The 14,814-nt window shown below is 38.4% G+C and overlaps 1 protein-coding gene across 1 annotated transcript in view; it reads right to left on the reverse strand.

Annotated features, from left to right (window-relative positions):
• Positions 1–14,814, reverse strand: part of IFT80 (intraflagellar transport 80) — a 259,541-nt gene that overhangs the window by 208,701 nt on the left and 36,026 nt on the right. Inside the window, exons 3-4 of the mRNA XM_007948772.1 lie at positions 9,686–9,796; positions 3,686–3,754 (exon numbers count right to left, since the gene is read on the reverse strand). Of these exons, the coding sequence (XP_007946963.1) occupies positions 3,686–3,754; positions 9,686–9,796 (180 nt within the window). The remainder of the gene's footprint in view (positions 1–3,685; positions 3,755–9,685; positions 9,797–14,814) is intronic.

Here is a 14,814-nt window from a genome sequence, read left to right on the forward strand (position 1 = left end):
AGAGAGAGAGAGAGAGAGAAAGATTTATATATAAATAAATAAATCACTCACTCATTCACACACTCCCAGGGGCTGGCTCTCAGCCCAATAGTAAACAAGATGTACGTGCAGACCACTCAACCCAGGGTGATGCACCCACATACTCTATGGAGATGCATCCCTTGGAGCAATCGACCATGGGGCACCAGAGGGGCAACATTCACACAGAGGAAATGCAGGACACACAGGAGTGCATAACTAGGAGAGGCATGAGGGGGGAGGGGCTTACTGGTTGGGGAAGGGAGGAGACTGGGTTAGGGTTGGGGATGATAATTGGGGAGTGAAACTAAATGTACATGAAATGTTGAATGTAAAACAAACTCTGCTCTGTAAACTTGCACCTAAAGCACAATAAAATAAAATTTTAAAATTTTAAAAAATAAAATGCCAGTAAATAAGAAGTAGCCATTACTTAACTGTTTGTATTAATGCAAGAAAGCAGGTCAGTGTTACCAGATGTTCCAATCTTTTCAAGAAGAACTGGAAGTCTTTATCTGTATGTAAAATGTGAAAAGTCCATTGATTTTTAATGTCAGGCCTGTACCATGCTAGTGTTCTACATTAGGCAACAGGCCTTAACAACTTACTTGTAACTGATTTACACAGTCTTTAATTTATCAACATATTGTGCTTTCAAACTGCCTCTGCAAGTTTGGAAATTCCGAATACATTTTCTCCATGAGAGTAAAATAGTAAGTTTGGTTTCCATATACATATATATGATAAGCTATCTCATCAAAAATCCATTGCCATGGAGTCACTTCCAACTCATAGCAACCCTACAGGACAGAGTAGAACTGCTTCTTAGGGTGTCCTAGCCTGTAAATCTTTACACCATATCTTTCTTCTATGGAGGGTGTGGTGGATTCAAATCACCAACCTTTAGGTTAGCAGATGAGCACTTAACCACCAGGGCTCCTAAGTAAACTATAGTACTGAATTAGCAGCACTATATAACCTAGCCTCTATGATTTATATCATATATATTTAAAACTTATTCCAAGTTTCAACTTTGTACTTTGGAAAGCCTGAAAGGATAGACCAAAGTGTAGTGAAAGGAAAGGAGATGATTGGGAAGATTTAAGGAAATGGAAGAAGCCTTAAGAGGACACTGGTAAGGGATCTCAGGCAATATTTCAGATCTTCTCTGGTGGTGTGGCAGTTAAAGTAGTGTGTCAACTTGGCAGGGCCATAGTTTTGTGTAGCTTGGCAGCTGGATGTAGTTATTCCCAATGATGAGATTGTAATCACCTCCATGGCAGAATGTACTGTAAGACATTAACCAGTGGAAAGGGAGCTGCCTTTGGGGTGTGGCCTGCTTCCAGTATGTATGGAAGAGCTTGGAGAAAAGGCTTGAGCTTTTCGCACATCCGGATCCTGCATTTGGCTGAGTGAACCAGTGGTCTGCCATGTTGCCTGTTAATCTTGGGCTTGTTCTTGGACTTGGGCTTGTCCTTGGACTTGGACTTGAACCAGGGACCTGCTGTAATGCACCTGCCTGAGTTAGGAAACACCTCTAGTTCCAGCGGTCCTGGAACAAGCGGCAGAGCTGAAACCCAAGGTCAAGGGGTCTTCACCTAGGCCCTAAAGCCAGGACTCTGAATTTGGACTTTGTGAATGATGGAGCTGTGTGTCAACTTGGCTGGACCCCAGTTCTGTGTGGTTGTTCCCATGATGGGATCAGATGACTGTGTTCTGAGTGGCCTATCTGCCAAGGAGAGTTTTCCTAGGGGTGTGGCCTGCTTCCAGGATATCCAGGGACATCCTGGGAAGAGAGACATTCTTCTGTGGATCAGGACTCTGGTGTGCTGCCTACAACCTTCCGTGAGTGAACAGCCTGGAGATCTTGGATTTGTCTTTCATTGGAGTCAACAGCCACTATACTGCCTGCCAGCCTTGAGTTTCTCGGCCCTCTGTGGTTGCAGAACCTAAGGCTGCCTCCAGCCCGACATTTCCTCCAGGGACTTTGGACTTGCCAGCTACTATACATTTGTGAGCCATTTTCCTAAGATAAATTTCTTTCTCTCTCTTTATATATATAGACTTTGCTGGTTTTTGTTTCTCTAGAGAACCCAGTCTAACACAGACTTCTAGCATCCTAAACTGCAAGAGAATAAATTCTTATTTTTCAAACAATCCACTTGTGGTATTTCTGTTGTAGCAGCACTAGCAAACCAAGACAGGTAAATAGTGAGATAAGCTTTCACAATTTCTCTGAAGATCTGTGTCATTATAGGAAACCAACTCAGTAGAAGGAAGAAAACAGAAAAAGGATGTATCTCAGCAGCACCAAAAGATGAAAACAACTACAACCCCCGCCAATACCACTAGTAAGAATTCCCACAGCTCTTCCAATGGAACAGTGGTCACTGGAAGAATTCTGTCAACTGCTCATAAATCAGACACCACAGTGAGAATGCCAAATAACTAGCCAAGCAGAAAAATTTATAATGCCAAAGTAAATCTTTATGTCCACTAAAAGATTATAGTAAGATTTATTTTTTAAAGGTACATTTTATTAATAAAATAACAATAAATTGACATTTTTCTAACTAAAATTCACCCATGAATGTTCCCATGAACTCTGAATTTTCTCTCATAATATTCCACTTGAAAGTTATATGTAGCAAAGAATTAAACTTAGGAGATAAGCACCACCTAATACTTCTGTTTACCTTGGTTAACAATTGGTTAATATTTAGATAAAAGAAATGGTAAGTAATTTTATTATTATCTTAAAAATAAAAACAATTTAAAAATAAAATTTTGGAAGGTCTGTTTTTATAGAGGCTTCACAATATAACTTTATAATTCTAAAGAATGTAAGTTTTTGGCAACCTATTCCCAGAGAATAGCTTCTATGTGCTCAGCTCAACACTAAAACTGCTTTATTTTTTTTCAGATAAAACCTAATTAGGAAAATAAATCTGCTACAGGGGGAAAAAAAATCACATGTAGTCTAAATCCCAATAGGAATGACTCTATGGTCCCTTCTTTCCATTAACATGGAGATGCTCTAAACAATTTTCGGTTTTAATAAGTTTGAATCATCAGTATGTCTGCTCCCTTCCATTAGTATAGAAACCAAACGTACAACAAATTTTAGAAAGGGTGCTAATGTTACAAGGTTTTTCACATCATTTACATATGTAAAATACAACCCTATTCTAGTTCAAAAACTTTAGAATTATTCCACCAATAATTACCTTCATATGTGTTGTTGTTGTTGTTATGTGCCATTGAGTTGGACCCGACTCACAGCGATCCCTCCCTGGGTTTCCAAAGCAGTATCACTACAGAAGTAGATTGCTCAACCTTCCTTCCGAGGAGTGCCTGGTGGGATTGAACCACCAGCCTTCTGGTTAGCAGTCAAGTGCCTTAGGCACTATGCTACTAGAGCTCCCTACCTTCATATAGACTATATAAAGAGAAAAGTCCTTGAGTATTTCTTATAATTCTTGACTAGAATAATATGGCTACTATGGTCTAACAGTAAGAGGGAAAAGTATGAAAAGAAATCAAATTTTTCAGGTTTTCAATGTTACTAAAATCAATTTCAAGTATTGTATTAGACTGTAAGGAAAAATGTAAGATGTTTTGTATTCTACAATTTAAAAAAAATAAAGTTACTGATCATAAAACATACCTTGCTGAGCTAAAGTTGATCTTAGCATTCCAGTCTTTGACCAGATTTTTATTTGTCCATCTTCTCCAACTGTAAAGACAAAATAATTTATGTTTTTAGTCTCAGGGGAAATCATACTCAATTGGTACAACATAGTACATAAAAATCTTCCTCTCCATCCTACTTGGATGAGTAGTGACTGAGGTCTTAAAAGCTTTCAAATGGCCATCTTAGATACAACTATCGGTCTCCTCTCACCTGGAGCAAAGAAGAGTGAAGAAAATCAAAGTCATTTGGAAATAATTAGTCCAAAGATATGATGGACCACAAGGACCTCAGCCTTCACAACCTTCAGACCAGAAGAACTATGTGGTACCTGGCTACCAATGCCAACCACTCAGAAAGGGATCAACATTGGAGATCCTGGTTAGAGTGGGAAGAAAAATGTAGAACAGAATTCAAAACCACAAAAATGACCAGAATTTCTGGTCAGAGACTGGTGGAAACCCCTAGACTATGCCCCAGGTTATCCTTCAGGCCTGGAAATAGACTCACTTCCCTGGACTGGCTCTCAACCCAACAGTAGAAAGACCTACATGCGGAACACCTACCCCATGGAGAAGTATCCACTTACCCTAGAGAGATGCACAACTTAGATAAATCAACCATGAGACATCAGAGGGATAGCATTCAGATAGAGAGAAAGCTGGACAGACAGGAATGCATGGATAAGAGGGGCACAGGGAAGGGGTGGTCACAGGCAGCAGAGGAAAAGAAAGTTTTTTATGGATGGGAATTGCAATCAGGGCTGTGAAATCAAATGTTCATGACCTGTTGAATGTAAAACAAATCTGCTTTGTAAATCTGCACCTAAACCACAATAAAAAAATACATAAACATAAATAAAAATTTAAGTTTTGTTCTGGTTACCTAGTACTGCTCTGACAGGAATACACCACATGGGATGGCTTAACAAACAGGAGTTTATTCTCTTACAGTTTGGAGGCTTTAAGTCCGAGTTCAAAGTGCCACCAGGCTCTAGGGGCTGGGTGAAAGCCCCTCAACCTTGGGCTTCAGCTCTGTCTCCTGCTCCCAGCCCACTGGAGCAAAAGGCTTTTCTTCACTCAGACAGCTGCTGGCTGCTGAGACTGACAAGCCCATGGTTGATAAGAAAAAAGGCACAGTCCTGATGTTACCAAACCACACAGCAGGCCATTAATTCAAGTCCATTGAAAGCCCCAAGGTTGGCAGAGCACGGCAGGCTGCTGAACAACTCAGCTACATGCAAGGTTCAAGTGTGCCATATGCTAGAGACATTCATTCATTCATTCATTCATTCATTTATTAAGCCTTGCCATAAGCTAGGCTTCTCCTTATATACAGGAAGCAGATCATATCCCTAAGGCAGCTACTCAGCTACTCACAGTAGATTCTACCATAAAGTTGATTACGAGTCTCATCATGGGGAATACTACATCCAGCTGCCCAGCCAACCAGGCCCAGCCAAGCTGGCACACAAACTTAACTACCACAAGTTTTTACAGAAAATAAATTTAAACATTAAATTTGCATATAAGAATCAATAGTATTTATATTGTTGTTAAATGCTCTTGAGTTGGCTCCAACTCATAGTTTATGGTATTTTCAGTATTTTTCCCAAACAGTATCATGCAATTGCATCAATTCTTCTTCCATCTTCCTTATTTACTGTCCAGCTTTCACATGCATATGAGGTGATTAAAAATACCATGGCTTGTGTCAGGCACACCTTAGTCTTCAAAGAGCTATCTTTGCTCTTCAACAGTGTAAAGAGATCTTTTTCAGCAGATTTGCCCAGTGCAATACATCATCTGTCTCTCAAGTGCTGTTTCCAAGAGTGTTAATTGTGGATCCAAGCAAAATGAAATCTGTGATTCTTCAATCTTTTCTCCATTTATCGTGATGCTGCTTAATGGTCCAGTTGTGAGGCTTTTTGTTTTATGTTAAGGTGTAATCCACACTGCAGACTGTAGTCTTTAATCTTCCTCAGTAAATGTTTCAAGTCATCTTGACTTTGAGCAAGCAAGGTTGTGTCATCTGCATACAGCAGGTTGTTAATGAGTCTTCCTCCAATCCTGATGCCATGTCCTTCTTCATATAGTCCAGCTTCTCGGACTGTTTGCTCAGCATACAGACTGAATAAGTATGGTGAAAGGATACAACCCTGACACACTCCCTTCTTGATTTTAAACCATGCAGTATCCCCTTGTTCTGTTTGAACGATTGCCTCCTGGTGTATGTACAGTTTCCTCATGAACACAATTAAATGTTTTGGAATTCCCATTCTTCTCAATGTTATTCACAACTTGTGATAATCCACATAGTCAAATGCCTTTGCATAGTCAATAAAACACAGGTAACACCTTTCTGGTATTCCTTGCTTTCAGTCAAGATCCATCTGACATCAGTAATAATAGCTATCATTCCATACCCTGTTCTGAATCCAGCTTGAATTTCTGGCAGTTCACTATCAATGTACTATTATAACCATTTTTGAATTATCTTCAGCAAAATTTCACTTGTGTATGATATTAATGATATTGTTCGATAATTTCCACATTCTGTTGGATCACCTTTCTTTGCAATGGTCATGTATACGGATTTCCACCAGTTGGTTAGTCAGGTAGCTATCTTCCAAATTACTTGTCATAAATGAGTGCACCTCTTTTGAACTGCATCCATTTGTTGAAACGTCTCATTGGGTATTCTGTCAATTCCTGGGGCCTTATTTTTCATCAATTCCTTGAGTGCAGCTTGGATTTCTTCCTACAATACCAATCAGTTCTTGATTATATGCTACTTCCTGAAATGGTTAAATGTCAACTAATTCTTTTTTGGTACAATGACCCTATATTCCTTCTATCTCCTTTTAATGTCCATAGAATCCTTCAATATTGCAACTTGAGGCTTGAATTTTTCTTTCAGTTCTTTCACCTTGAGAAATGCCAAGGGTGTTCCTCTCTTTTGGCTTTCTAATTCTACATCTTTGCATATTTCATTATACTTTGTCTTCTCAAGCTGCTCTTTGAAATTTTCTCTTTAGCTGTTTTATTTCATCATTTCTTCCATTCACTTTACTCTCCATTAAAGAAGTTTCAGAGTCTCTTCTGACATCCATTTTAGTCTTTTCTTCTTGTCTCATCTGTTTAATGTATGTCCTGTCTCTTCATGTATGATATTATTGATATCAACCCACAATTTGCACTAGTCTTTGGTCATTCATGTTCAATGCATCAAATCTATTCTTCAGATGGTCTCTAAATATAGGTGGGATATTATCAAGGTCATATTTTGGCTGTTGTGGACTTGTTTTAATTTTCTTCAGCTTCACATGAACTTGCATATAAACAACTGATGGTCTATCTATTCCACAGTCAGCTCCTGGCCTTATTCTGACTGAACAGTACTATATTAACGCATATTTAAGATTCAAAAATAATTTACCCTGATTGAAGAGAAGGGCAATGTATCAAAAGTGAGTGATCAATATGGTGGCACTGAGGAAGAAAAAGACATAGAGAGATACATGGGAGGTACAGACAACAAAGATGAACCCTTTTGCACATATAGTACTGTGTTGTCTATGAAGGCAAACATGGGTATACAGGTGGATAGATGGGTGGACAGGCTGAACTATTAGGTATGTCTATGAAGTGGGGAGTGTACCCAATAACATGTATAGGGTTGGCAGACAATGGTCCCATAAGTTTATGTGTATGATCTAAATTCTCAGGTATAGTAGTAGGTATAGTAGAGTTGACAAGGGATAAGGTTGTAGTCACTGCTTGGTCACAGCCAGCTACCAGAGGGACTGAGTAGTTGAACCTGTGGGCTTGGGACCATAGTCACAGGGGACATCAAGCTCAATTGGCATAACATACTACACAAAACATTGTTCTACCTCCTACTTTGGTGAGTAGTAACAAGAATCTTAAAAGCTAGCAAGCTGCCATCTAGATGCAACGATGGGTCTCTCCTCATCCAGAGCAAAGAAGAATGAAGGAAACAAAAAATTCATGGAAACAATTAGTCCTAGCAACTAGTACACCATCCAATCTGCAGCCTATACAACTGTGAGACCAGAAGAACTAGATGGTGCCCGGCTATTACTGTCAACCACTTGGAAAAGGATCTATGTAGGAGATCCTGGAATAGAGAAGGAGAACAATATGGAACAAAACTCAAAATCATTTGGAGAAAAAAAACAGGGGGGTGACCAGGTTTGCTGGTCGCATAGAGCCTGGTGGAACCACTGAGACTATGGCCCCTAGCTGCCCTTCAGGTCTGGAAATGAACCAGCACCTGTGGCTTCCAGCCAAACAACAGCCTGGCATATGAGTTGAACATTTACCTCAGGTAGATACACTCCTTGGAGAGAACAATCATGGGAGAAAGAAGGGCTGCTTATGCACCTGGAGACAGCTCAGGGGGAAGGAGTGCATGGAGGGATGAACACAGGGAAGAGGTAATTATCAGGAGGAAGTAGGAGGGGAGCTGTTGCATTGTGGTAAATTATGGTCAATGTCAGGAGACAAAGTGTGTGTGAACTGCTGTATGGAAAGTGAATTTGCTCTGTAAATTTTCACCCAAATCACAATAAAAAAAAAAAAGGAAAAAAAATTACCCTAATTAAATGACAGAACGCTTCATTACTGTAGGATTTAATATGAATTACTTTGAAATAATTTTATCAAAATAGCCTAACTTCCATGACTAAAATTGTATTTTTTCCCTTCAACCTTAGAAGACTTAATTACTTTATTCAAATAATGCTTTCATTTTCACTACAATCTCATTTTCAAATTCTAACAAAAGTGCTTTCAGTGTAATAAGAGTTGCAGCCAAATTCCAGTGAGTTGGGGATTGAATGAAGTAGTAGAATACTTTTTTAAACAGATCAGCTAAAAAAGAGAAGGAAAAAAAGAGGAAGCTGTAGCTAGAGAAAGTTGCTGCCTTAAGAGAGAGATGTTTCTTTCTTTTTGCTTAATTTTTAAAACGGGCAACATCTGAACACATTTATATGCTCAAAAACCAACCACTGGAAAAGAAGAAGTTAAAGATATAGGTGAGAAAAGGGAGAGCTCACTGAGAAAAGTTCTAGAGAAGGCCTAGAGGACAGACATGATGGTTTTAAAACATGTCCATAAATTCTTCACTATTCCTCCTTCAAGCGCTGGAACTTATTTCCCTTCTTCATGAGTGTGCATTTTACTTAGTGACTTGCTAGTGAATAGCATGTACTGGAAATGATGGGATATGACTTCTGAGGGGGTGTAATAAAATATACAGTGGTTTCAATCTTGCTCTCTCTTGGATTATTCACTCTAGAAGACCAGGCTGCCATATTATGAGAACACTCAAGCAGCCCTATGCACAGGCTTGTATGGCAAGAAACTGAGGTCTCCTGACAACAGACAGTGAGGAACTATTATTGCCTCTTACCAATAGCTATATAAGTGAGCCATCTTGGAAGCCAATACTCCAGACTCCAGACAAGCCTTCATGACTGTGGCACAATCTAACATCTTGACTGCAACAGCATTATAGATTGAGCCAGACAAAATCACCTAGCTAAACTGCTTCCTGACCCATAGAAACTGTGAGAAAACGTATGTTTATTATATTAAGTTGCATAATTTATTATGTAACAAGACATAATACAATAGATGAAGATGGCAATCCCTGGAGTAAGGCAGGGGATGGGATGTGTAAGAGGGTAAAAATCAGTTAAATTAGGATATTTTCTCTATACTCAACTACCAAAGCTTTCTTTGACAGAACATTCTCCATAAGTCACAAAGAAAACTAGTAATTAATATGACATTCTTAATGATAACATTTATATAGCAGTCTAGAGCAAATTTGTACCAATTATTTGCCATTAGACAGTGAAAGACAATTGTTAAATGAAAATATTCTTTTCCTTTGGAAAATTTTCTTTAAACAAATTCATTTAAAATGTCATTTCTGAAGATAACTTACCTGTAACCAATGCTGTTCCTTCATAATTCCATCTTCCTGCAAGTACTGCTCCACTATGAGCTTCTACACTTTTTTCCACTCTTCCTAATTTGGAAATCAGATGAAACTTACCTAAAAGAAATTACACCTGAGAAACTTCTTTTATTAAATTATTTTATTCAGTCAACGAACATTTATTGATTACCTACATTGGTTAGCATGGTTTTAGGCACTGAGGATATCAGGATAAATAATACATAATTATTCTTACTCTCAAGGAACACTCAAATCTACTGGAAAACAGGCACAAAACAAAATAATAAAACTCTGAGACAAGGTTTATGACAGACATTTATATATGGTGCTATGATAGTTCAGAGGGATAATAAAAATCTGCTGGGATATGGTCACGGAAGCCAGGTGAAATATCAATAAAGACTTCTACTTAAGTAAAGTTTTATAGTCTTACATTCTTTTTAAAGGTTATAGAAAAGCTGGAAAAGGTGGAGAGGAGAAGAATCAAAACAGTTAAATGGATTAATCTCAGGTTTTAAAAATATCTGTCTTACATGATTTTATATTATGCCCAGTAACAGGCAGGCAAAGAAATTTCAGCTATTTTGTTGTTGTCCCCAAGATGCTTACACACATATATAAACAAAAAGGGGGGGGCACACTTTAAAAGACATAAGTAAACTATACAAGAGACGTCAAGGGGACAAATCAATTCTGCGAAGAGTAAGAACTACAGGAAGTCAAGAAAGAATCTGTGTGCTTTGGAATGATGAAGAAGGTTAGTAATAAAAAATGAATGATAAAAATAATAAAGTACAATAAAAGTAGAAACTTTCCCCAAAATTAAAATTAAAAAGTTATTTTTGCTGTAAAAGAATAATGTGGCATTGAAAATTAGCTGCCTAATCAGATTTTGGCTTAGAGGATTTATTTTCTTTAAATTCACTTTTATTAATGCTTTTAAAGATTCTGACCTGACATTAACAATTCCTTAAAAACATAATTTAAGGATTCAAAATGGACTCATCAGTAATCACCACGCTATTTCCCTCCAGCATCGTAGTGCTTGAAAAACTAGGTACAGCAGTTTGAATTGGGGATTATGGTGCTCTGAACAGCTCAAAGAATCAGAGTGCACTAAACACAAAGAAGTAGAATTAGAGTAAAGGCACAGGGAAAGAAATTAAGGAAGATCTACCCAGCAGAGGGTGGATGGGCAGCCAAGAGAGGCCATTGGAGACTTTCCTGTGGGAGTGACTGGCAGATGAGGACGGCCACCTGAGACCTCCCTGGGATAAGGCAGAAGACACCCATATCAGCATACCAGTGACCACACTAACATACCAGCAAACACCCCAAGGATCTACCTTTAGCATCTGATTTTATCAGTAACTTGGGTCAGTTAGGTGCAAATGGGTGCACGCAACACCACTGAAACCCAAACAGAGAGCTCACTGGTGGTCCAGGAGGGTGAGCTCGCTCCCCCCTCAGCGGGTCACCAAGTGGGCTTGGGTCAGCTTGGGTGGCATTGAGAGGTCTGTGCTTATCTTTGTCACTGATATTGGGACCACAGATTACTAGCAGGCACTCTCCTGACTCCAGCACAGCTGAAACCATGCGCATCTTTGGCGCCACAGGTGGGTAGTATCACAAACTCCCGAGCCATTCGTGGTCTGGGCAGATTGGGCCAGCGGTGCGGGCAGACAGGGTGGAGAGAGAGGAATACGAGGCTAAGTGCGGACCCAGGAATTAGCCTTGGATTAGCTTTTTGGCACCGAAAGACCTCCGAAGCGGGGTCTTTGCGTGTGTCTGAGCATGGCGGAAAGTGGCAACACCGTAACAACAGGAATCTTATCTGAAATTGAGTCACAGGCTTGTAATTAACAGTACGATGTCATCAGTAGCAGCCTGCTCAAAGCCCTAGAAACCAACCCTAACAACAGCAAGCTTTCCTTCTTCCACTCCCACCCTTCTCTGCCAATAACTTCACTCATTCAATAGAAAAAAACATATTCAGCCAACATAAAACCTCCCGGTTCGAACTCTAAACCCTCTTTACAACAAACAGAAACACATATCCACATTCCACACAGTGATTCCACCATCACAAAGACAACTGCAGAGCGACCCGGCATACCTGAATCAATAATAAAATAAAATACACCAGCTTCACCTTTTCAAAATATTAAACCATAAAACCAAGACAAAACAAATCAACACGTAACCAGTGGTTAAAGACAACCTCAAAATGTCTTGGAAACAACAGGCAACCTCAAATCAAACAAAAAAACAGGACAAGGCATTAGAAGCAAAACCACAAAGGTCTCATTATACATGGAGGAAGAGGAGGCAATAGAATTGTCCAAGAAGGAATTTAAAAGATATGTTTATAGAGCTATACAAGAGCCTAAGGAAACCCCAAATAGAAACAAGGAGAACACAGATAGTTCCCTGGAAAACTCAGGAAAATCATTGAGGAACAGAATATTAAGATTAATCACAATCAGAACTCATACAAAAACAGCAGTTAGAAATGCAGAAGATGTCTATTGATATGCAGAGCATGAGCACCAAAATGACAGAACTACACAACACAGTACAAGGTCAAAAGAGATTAGAACTGGCTGAAGAACGCATATACCAATTAGAAGACAAATCCCTGGACACTAGCCTGTATAAAGAAAAATCAAAACAAAGATTTAAGAAAAATGAAGGGAACCTAAGAATTAAATGCGATGACATGAGATGAAACAATATAAGACTCATTGGAATTCCAGAACAAGAAGATGCGAAAAAGACCACCAAGAAAATTGTGGAAGACCTGCTAACAGAAAACTTCCCCCATATCATGAAGGAGAAAAGATACTTGTCCAAGAAGCTCATAGAACCCCACATAAGATAGATCCCAAAAGAAAAACACCGAGGCATATGATAATCAAACTTTCCAAAACCAAAAACAAAGAAAAAATTTTGAGAGCTGCCTGGGAAAAAAGAAATATTACTTATAATAATCAAACAGTTAGGCTGAGCTTCGATTACTTAGCAGAAACCATGCAAGCAAGAAGGCAATGTGACGGCATATATAAAACTCTGAAGGAAAAGAACTTCCAACCAAGAATCCTACATCCAGCCAAATTATCCATCAAATATGAGGGCAAAATCAAGGCATTCTCAGATAAACAGAAATTAAGAGACTTTGTGAAAACCAGACCAACCCTACAAGAAATGCTTAAGGAAGTCCTACCAATTGAGAACCCACAACAGAGATCAACAAAACCAGGATATGTGACATCAACTCTAAAACCAAACCAGAAATAGATACTCATAATAAGACCATAAAACATTCTATCTTAAAAACCAAGGAACTAAATCAGCATACAATAACAGCAACTAACCTATCAGAGGGAATAATACTTCCAGGTACAGACCCTCAAAGGGAGAGGAAAAGGCGACAATGTCTTTGCAGCCCGCACTGTTCTAAAAATGTATATATCCAAGGTAACCACAGAGAAAAGTAACAATTCCTCTAAGCAAATCCAGAAGGAAGGAAAGCATATGGGCTTAATAAACACAAAACCAAATACAAAGTAGAAAAGGGAGAAAGCATTAGCCAACAAATTGAACTCAGCACAGAAATGTACACAGACCAAAGAAACACCAACTACACGACAAAAAAACATAACAGGATGACACCAATCAACGCATACCTATCACTAATTACACTCAATGTGAATGGACTAAATGCACCTATCAAGAGAAAAAGAGTGGCAGATGTATAAGAAAAGAAGACCCATCAATATGCTGCCTACAAGAGACACACCTTAGACACAAAGATAAAAACAAATTAAGAGTTAAAGGATGGAAAAGAATATACAAAGCCAGTGGAAACCAAAAAAAGTCCAGGGTAGCAATTATGATTTCTGATAAAACAGACATTAAAGTGAAAAGCATATTAAGACACAAGGAGGGGCATTATATGATGCTTAAAGGGTCAACTGACAAAGAAGATATTCAATAATAAATATTTATGCACCCAATGAAAGTGATCCAAATATGTGAAGCAAATATTAACTTAATTAAAAAGGCTAACAGACAACTCCACAATAGTAGTAGGAGACTTTAACACAACACTTTCAAGAAGGGACAGCTCAACGGGAAAAAAACTCAACAAGGATACAGAAGAACTTAACAGTATAATGAACAAACCGGAACTCATAGACATATGTAGAGCACTTCACCCAACAAAAACACAATTCACATTCTTTTCCAGTGCACATGGATCCTTCTCCAGAATAGACCATATGCTAGGACATAAAACAACCATCAATAAATTCAAAAGCATTGAAATACTGCAAAGCATCTTCTCGGACCACAATGCTATAAAACTAGAAATTAATAATAGGAAGAGCAAGGAAAAAGCATCAAATATATGGAAGCTGAACAACTCACTGCTTAAAAAATATTGGGTTACAGAACAGATAAAATCTGAAATAAAAAAATTCCTAGAAACTAATGAGAATGAAGATACATCATACCCTATGGGACACATCGAAAGCAGTACTCAGAGGACTGTTTATAGCAATAAATGCATACATCAAAAAAGAGGAAAAAAACAAAATCAACACTCTAACTCATCAAACTCCAACAACTAGAAATAGAACAACAAAAGAATCCTACCGTATCTAGAAGCAAGGAAATAATAAAGATCACAGCAGAAATAAATGAAACAGAAAACAAAAAGAACATAGAGAAAATAAACAAAACAAAGAGCTAATTCTTCGTAAAGATTAATAAAATTGATAAACCATTGGCAGACCTAACAAAAGAAAAGAAGAAGACCCAAATCACAAGAATTGTAAACGAAAACGGTGTCATCACAACAGAACTAACAATAAAAATACTGACAGAATATTATGAAAAACACCAATAGATTTGAGAACCTAGAAGAGATGGACAAGATTCTAGAATCACAAGACCCACCTAAATTATCCCACTCAGAAATAGAAAACTTGAACAGACCCATAACAAGGGAAGAAACTGAACAGGTCATAAAAACTTCCCACAAACAAAAGCCCTGGCCCTGATGGCTTCACTGGAGAATTCTATCAAATATTCAGAGAAGAGTTGACACCTAT

This window comes from Orycteropus afer, unplaced genomic scaffold (assembly GCF_000298275.1).
Source record: "Orycteropus afer afer isolate SDZICR_OR568_19922 unplaced genomic scaffold, OryAfe1.0 scaffold00223, whole genome shotgun sequence".
Lineage (NCBI taxonomy): Eukaryota > Metazoa > Chordata > Mammalia > Tubulidentata > Orycteropodidae > Orycteropus > Orycteropus afer.